The sequence below is a fragment of the Perognathus longimembris genome, chromosome 1 (assembly GCF_023159225.1).
Source record: "Perognathus longimembris pacificus isolate PPM17 chromosome 1, ASM2315922v1, whole genome shotgun sequence".
Taxonomy (NCBI): domain Eukaryota; kingdom Metazoa; phylum Chordata; class Mammalia; order Rodentia; family Heteromyidae; genus Perognathus; species Perognathus longimembris.
This window is the reverse complement of record NC_063161.1, coordinates 3,395,149-3,402,134: the sequence shown is the minus strand read 5'-3', so window position 1 is coordinate 3,402,134 and position 6,986 is coordinate 3,395,149. Positions and strand designations below refer to the sequence as shown.

Below are 6,986 nucleotides of genomic sequence, written 5' to 3'. Positions count from 1 at the left end.
TAAGCCACGCCCACCGCCACGTGAGCCACGCCCACGGCCGCGCGAGCCACGCCCCCGCCCACCCACGCTGCCCACGGACCTAGGGCTCCAGGCGCGTCCCGCCACACCTGGCTCATTTGTTGAGCTGGAGTCTCGCTAACTTGTCACCCCGGGCTGGCGCCGCCCCACCGGGTCTCGTCCCCTCTGAAGGGGTTCACCCTGTCCCGCGGCCTGAAGTGGCAGGGTGGCCTGGGATCCGCGCACAGTGCCAATGACAGGCAGAAATTCCGCCCAGTCACAACAGCGCGGCCGCCCCCGCCTGCCGCTGAGCGATCGCCCTGTCCGGGCTTTCGCGGCGACGCCCGCGGAGGAGGCGCCTTCTCTCCTCCGGGAGACACAGCCCTGTCACCCCGGCCACGCCCCGGCTCCCAGCCAAGCTGCTCCTCCCTGGGCTGGGGACGGGCGAGGAGGCCCGTCAGGCTGTGGCCTGGCCCCACCCTGGGGCGCGCAGGGCAGGGCGGGCGGGGCCTCAGCAGAGGGGACCCCGCGTGGGGCCTGGGGGGCAGATGGCACAAAGGCCAGGGCCGCCCTTCCCATCGCCTCTGGGCTGGGGGGGCCTCCTCCCGGCCCGTGGGGCTCACGGGGCCTCCGTGCGGCCTCTGCTGGGAACCCCGAGTGAGGTCTAGGAAGAACCCCCTGCCCAGCCTCGGGTGGCCCTGGAGGCCGTGCTGGAGCTGCGGGGCCCAGGGAGAAGCCGTCCGGGGGGCACAGAGCCCCATACCCTGCCCCGGCTCTCCGGGTCCCACCGCAGGCTGGCAGCTGGGCCCGGCTCCTGGGGTGCCCCTGCCACGGCCCCTGCCCAGCCCCCACTGGTAAGAAGGAGCAGCTCTCCTGGGGTGGCAGGCTGGCACCATCAAGACTGAGAGAAAGAAGAGGGAGGACAAAGCTCACAGTACCCAGCCTGCTGGCTGCGGGCCAGGAAGAAAGATGAGGGAGGACAAAGCTCACAGTACCCAGCTCGCCGGCTGCTAGCACTCAGGCTTGGGCTGGGAGATGGGGGGCAGGGCCTGGCGGCTGAAACTCTCGCCCCGTGCCGTTGTGCAGAAGGGGCGGAGGAGGGAGGGAGCCGTGCTCCTAGCCGGGGGCCCAGCAGTGCCCAGGCCCCGCCGAGATGCTGGCAGTGCCATAGGCCTGTGGTGTCCGACAGCCCTGGGGCAGGTTCCAGGACCACAGAGGCCCTGCTGTGGCTCAGTGATTCACTGAGACAGCGGTGGGGCTTGAGCTGGGGCTTGGCCATTGCTAGACCAGGTGCGCTGCCACTTGGGTCTCCCGCTTTTGCCTCTCGCGTCGTTGGGGTGGCGGGCATGTGTGACCATGCCTGGCTTGTTTGGTGACATGAGGTCCTGCTGTTTTTCCTGGGCTGGCCTTGAATCATGATCCTTCCCACCTCCGCCTCCCCAGGGTCTGGGGCCAGCTGGGGGTCCCGGAGCTTGCCGTGCCCACAACCTCAGGTTCCTACCCACCTTCCCGGCCCTGCCTGGGCCGGGGCCTGAGCGGAACGCGTCTGGGCCTCTTGCCTTGGCAGCACAAGGAAGGAGAAAGACATCGAGGCTCAGACGAAGCCCTCCCAGGCCGGAGCTCAGGGGTTGGAGGAGCCGAGGGAGCCAGTGTTTCTAGGAGGGGAGTCCGGGGTCGGCCTTCGCCCTTGGTTTGGGCAGCACTGGGGCCTTGGTGGGATTGGAGAGGCCAGAGCCAGGGACACACACTGGCGTAAGAGCCGGGCCGGTCCTCCCGGAGAACCTTCTAGAAGGTCTGCTGGGAGCGAGTGCGGAGTGCAGAGGTCTGTGGGGAGGGCAGAGACGGGAGGCGGGAAGAGCTCCCCCATCCTGCCACCCACCCTGGGCCTCCCCACCCGGTCTGCCATTCCGAGCCCCCCTCCCCCACCCATGCTGGCGGGGGTGGGGGGGTGCTCTGCCAGGCGTCTTAGGAGAGCCTTAGGTGTCCTCTCATCAGCGGTGTGTGCAACTGGCCGGGGGCCAGGGGCTCACGCCTGCAATTCCAGCTCCTCATGAGGCGGGGATCTTAGGATCACAGTTCAAAGCCAGCCTAGACAGGAAACGGAAACGCTTATCTCCAACTAACCGCCAAAAAGCCGGAGTGGAGCTGTGGCTCGAGTGGGTAGGGCACCAGCCATGAGTGGAAAAGCTAAGGGGCAGCGCCCAGACCCTGAGTTCAAGCCCCCACGACGGGTACACTAAAAAAAAGTGTGTCACTTTACCTGCGGTGAGCGGGGTTTTAAGCAGAACCGAACGAGGCCCCTGCGTGGTCTGGAGGCGTTGGCAGGGGCTGCGGGGTGGGGGGTGGGGGGGGTCTGACATTGCACTGGTCCACGCGGGGTGGTCCGTAAGGCTGGAAGCCAGGGCTGCTGAGCGGAGTCTCCCCCCCCCCCCACCCCGTTCCTGGCTCTGGGGAGCGGGAGGGGGGGGAAGGGCTGGGAGGGGGCGGCCCTGGGGCTCAGCAAGCCTGCGTTTGAGTTACTATCTGGGGAGTCCTGCTAGGTTGATGAGTTTGGATCTGGGGCCCAGGAAGAGGCCAGCGGGGGTGGGGGGGTGGGGATGGGGTGGGGGGGGACAGGGAGGAAGTGACCTCTCCCCCCTCTCCTCCCGTCACTTAGAAACACAGGTGCACTTGGCAGCAGAAAACCACCCACTTCTTCCCTTCCTTTGGCTACTCCACCCTACAGCTTGGTGGACGGCACAGGGGCTCGGGATCTGGGTTCGAGTCCTGCTCTGCTGCGTGATCTTCGGCAGCTCCCCGCCACACGCAGGGGCCGTGGTCGTGGACGAGCCGCCGCTGGGTCACGGGTGGACGGGGGGGGGGGTGTCGCCAGCCAGCCCCTCGTGGGAGACCCCGCGTCCGGAGGGGGGAGGGCGGGTCCGGGCTGGGCTCGGCGAGGTGTCCGCCTTCGCTCACGGAAGGCTGTGGCGCCGCTGCTCTCCGGTCCAGAACTGTGGTGAGGAGTTTGGCCGAGACACGTTGAGTGACGGTTGGTATTTTAAGTATGTAGCCTGGACACCTGTCCTCCTTCCTGCCCAGCTCCACAGGGCTCCTCGGGGGGCGGGCAGGGCTCCAGGAACCCCCTCTTCTCCACACCACCCCGGTCCTGCTGGGAAGGCGCTGGAATTCCTCCTCCCTCCCTCTCTCTCCGCCTTTTCCCTGGGTTTATGACTCAGGCGAGGCTGGGGGGAGCCGGGGGGTTCTGAGCTCGCTGGGTGCCTGTAACCCTCTCGACTCAGGAGGCTGCGATCTGAGGATGGTGGTTCAAAGCCAACCTGGGCAGGAGCGTCCGTGAGACTCTTATCTCCAATGAACCACCGAAAAGCCAGAAGTGGAGGCCTAGCCTTGAGTACAAAGCTCAGGGACAGCGCCCAGCCCGGAGTTCAAGACAATACAAGATGGAGAGAAGGGGGCGGGGGGAAGAGGGAGGAGGAGAGCAGGCTTGGTGGTCAGTCCCCGCGGAGTGGACTCCAGGGCCCTCTTAGCTGGGACCTGGGACACGCCACTCTCAGAGCCCCATCATGCTCCCACACGCCAGACTGAAGGCGACAGTTTCGCTTGTAGCATGACTCAGCTCATAGCAGTACATTCTGGGAGCATCTAGAATGTTCTGTCACGTGGTGGCGGAGAAGAAGGTAGTAGGTTTGAAGAACTGAGTTTTCCAGCTCCTAGTAGGCAAGGGCCTCCTGTGCTCCAGGAGGCAAGGGTATGCGCGAGACCCAGCCGGTGCCCTGGGCCGTGGCGTTGCGTTGTTTTGAGGAAACAAACGGCTCCCAGTGTGATTGGCGCTCAGGGGAGCTACTGATTCCTCCTCCTCCTCTTCCTCCTCCTCCTCCTCCTCTCTTCCTCTTCTTCCTCCTCCTCCTCCTCTCTTCTTCCTCCTCCTCCTCCTCTCTTCCTCTTCTTCCTCCTCCTTCTTCCTCCTTCTCCTTCCTCCTCCTCCTCCCTCCTCCTCCTCCTCTCTTCCTCTTCTCTCTTCCTCCTCCTTCCTCCTCCTCCTCCTCTCTTCCTCTTCTCTCTTCCTCCTCCTTTCTCCTCCTCCTCCTCTCTTCCTCCTCCTTCTTCCTCCTCCTCCTTCCTCCTCCTCCTCCTCTCTTCCTCTTCTCTCTTCCTCCTCCTTCCTCCTCCTCCTTCTCCTTCTCCTCCTCCTGGGGCTTGAACTCAGGGCCTGGGCGCTGTCCCTGAGCCTCTTAGTGCTCGGGCTAGCTCTCTACCACTTGAGCCACAGGGCCACTTGTAGCTTTTTCTGAGTACTTTGTTGGAAATGAGTCTCACAGGCTTTCCTGCCCGGGCTGATTTTGAACCGCGATCCTCAGATCTCAGCCTCCTAAGTAGCTGGGATGACAGGCGCGAGCCGCTGGCACCAGCTCTGCTGATTCTTTTGAACGATGTCAATACGCAGCCTTCAAAGTATTCCCTCCAGTTGCTGACGTGAAAGCAACGCGGGGTGACTGCCATGTGGGCCATAGCACGCCGTGTCCCCAGCCATGGCGGGGATTGTTCAATCTCTGACCCCCCGTTCACCCCGTGACACCGTGTCGGTTACACTGACAGGACTCCAATGGCGCCTTTGGGTCCCGGGGCCTCGGTGTCTCGAGCTGGTGCCGAGCCCTGTCCCTCGTGTTCCTTGTCCGCGCCCCGGCCTTCTGAGCCTCGGGAATGGAGGTGGTCGCCGGGCCGGGCCGGGCTGCAACTCGCTGCTACAGTGAGAATTTGGATCAAAGCACCCTTCTTTCCAGAGCCTTCCTTCCCTGGCTCCACATCCCTTGTCTTCTGCCCTAGACAGTGGGGCCTGAGCAACTGACTGCCTTCCCTCTCCCCTTCCTTCACCTCCCCTTCCTTCACCTCCCTCCGGAATCACGGATGAGCCTCACAGACTTTCCCGCCCAGGCTGGCTTTGAACCAGGCGTTCAGCTCCAGCCCCCCGAGCCGCTGGGATTCCCGGCGCGAGCCACCGGAGCCCCGTGCGGCCCGACGGTAATCCCAGGTCCTCTGCCGGCTTCGCCTCCCGGGCTCCGGTGGGTTTTTGCCCGCCTTGGACGGGCCCGGTGTTAAGGCTGGAAGGCCGCATCAGGGAGAGGAGGCTCTGACGTCCCGGCAAACGCTGCCCCGGGGCGTCTGGACCGCGTGGCCACCCACGCGGGGACAGGTGCTGTGGGGAACTGGGACTGCCGCCCACAGCTGCCCTCAGTTCCGCCTGCTCAGCCCCGCAGGGTTGTCTGCGGGGTGCGCGTGGATCCCTCGGGAGGCTGAGATCTGGGCTCCTGGTTCAAAGCCAGCCTGGGCAGGCAAATCTATGAGACGCTCAGCTCCAATTCACTACCAGAAAAGCCGGAAGTGGCGCTGTGGCTCACCTGGCAGCCTGCCAACCATGAGCCGCCAGCCTAAGGGAGGCTCCCAGGCCCTGGTACAGCCTCGGGACCGGCACTCACAGAGCCTGCCGGAGGCTCTCTGTCTCTAGGGGTGGAAGCTGAGCCCGAGTGACCGTGTGTGGGGACCGTGGGGGTTCCCCGAGGACCCCGCATCCGCCTGCGACCCAAGCGGGCCGCAGCCGGGCTCAGAACCCTTCCAGCCCTGAAGTTCCTGGAGAGAGATCGTTCCCAGGCACTCGTGTTGCTGGCCCCCAACCTGAGCCCCCACATTGCTGGGGTCCCCTGACCTGAGCCCCCACATTGCTGGGGTCCCCTGACCTGTGCCCCCACATTGCTGGGGCCCCCCTGACCTGTGCCCCCACATTGCTGGACCCCCTGACCTGTGCCCCCACATTGCTGGGGCCCCCTGGCCCCCACATTGCTGGCCCCCCTGACCTGTGCCCCCACATTGCTGGACCCCCTGATCTGTGCCCCCACATTGCTGGACCCCCTGACCTGTGCCCCCACATTGCTGGGGCCCCCTGACCTGTGCCCCCACATTGCTGGGGCCCCCTGACCTGTGCCCCCACATTGCTGGACCCCCTGATCTGTGCCCCCACATTGCTGGACCCCCTGACCTGTGCCCCCACATTGCTGGGCCCCCCGACCCGAGCCCCCACCTTGCCGGCCCCCCTCACCGCGCCCCTCTGCTCTCTCCCAGGTGTGGTGCGCCAGGTGCGGCCCATCGTGGGCCCGTTCCACGCCGTGCTGAAGCTGGGCATGAGCTACGTGGTGGAGGGCGTGGTCTCCCACCGCAATGTCGTCCACGTCCACATCTTCGTCTCCGAGTACTGGTTCTGAGCGCCGGGCGGGTCAGCGCAGCCTCCCGGCCGAGCCGGTGCAGGCCGGCGGTGCCCGTGCCGGTTCGCACCCCACCAGCTCTCACGTACTGGTTTGTAGCGTTAGGCGACCATGTATCAAGCCGTGCCTGATGGAGAAATCCATCTCGGCCCAGTGCCGGTGGCTCACACCCTTAATCCTAGCCACCATTCGACTAAGATCTGAGGATCGTAGTTCAAAGGTAGCCTGAGCAGAAAAGGCCTTGAGATTTTTATCTATAACCAACCACCAAGAAGCTGGAAGTGGCGCTGTGGCTCAAGTGGTAGCGTGCTGGCCTTGAGCACAAAAGCTCAGGGACAGCACCGGGCCCTGAGTTCAAGCCCCAGGACTGGCACAACAACAACCAAAAGTCCGTCTCATGTATTTGGGGGGTTTAGGTAACAAGTCCAATTGCCCAGCTGTTGAGTGGCAAACCCTGCTTATTTTCCGTGCAAAGGCTAAACTTTGCTCTGTCTCTACCTATAGACTAGGCCTTGTGAAAGGCTAAGGGAAGAAGGACGTCCAGAAAGCCAGTTCTTGCCCCCAGCAGGTGGAATTAGACGTTTCCAGATGCTCTCGTTCATGGCTGCTTTGCCCAGTGAGTTCCCCCAGAGCAGCGGCCAGCGCCCCGGGAGCGCCGAGGGCCCCAAGCGGCTCTCAAGCAGAACAGCAGCTGTAGGCCAAGGTGGGCGTTTGGGGTTGGGGGTGGGGGCCCCCAGT

General features: G+C 64.6%; 1 protein-coding gene across 1 annotated transcript in view; it reads left to right on the top strand.

Annotated features, from left to right (window-relative positions):
- Positions 1–6,386, top strand: part of Fbln1 (fibulin 1) — a 61,067-nt gene extending 54,681 nt beyond the window's left edge. Inside the window, exon 17 of the mRNA XM_048339817.1 lies at positions 6,109–6,386. Coding sequence (XP_048195774.1) covers positions 6,109–6,248 — 140 coding nt within the window. The 3' untranslated portion in view covers positions 6,249–6,386. The remainder of the gene's footprint in view (positions 1–6,108) is intronic.
- The last annotated feature ends 600 nt before the right edge of the window (positions 6,387–6,986 follow it).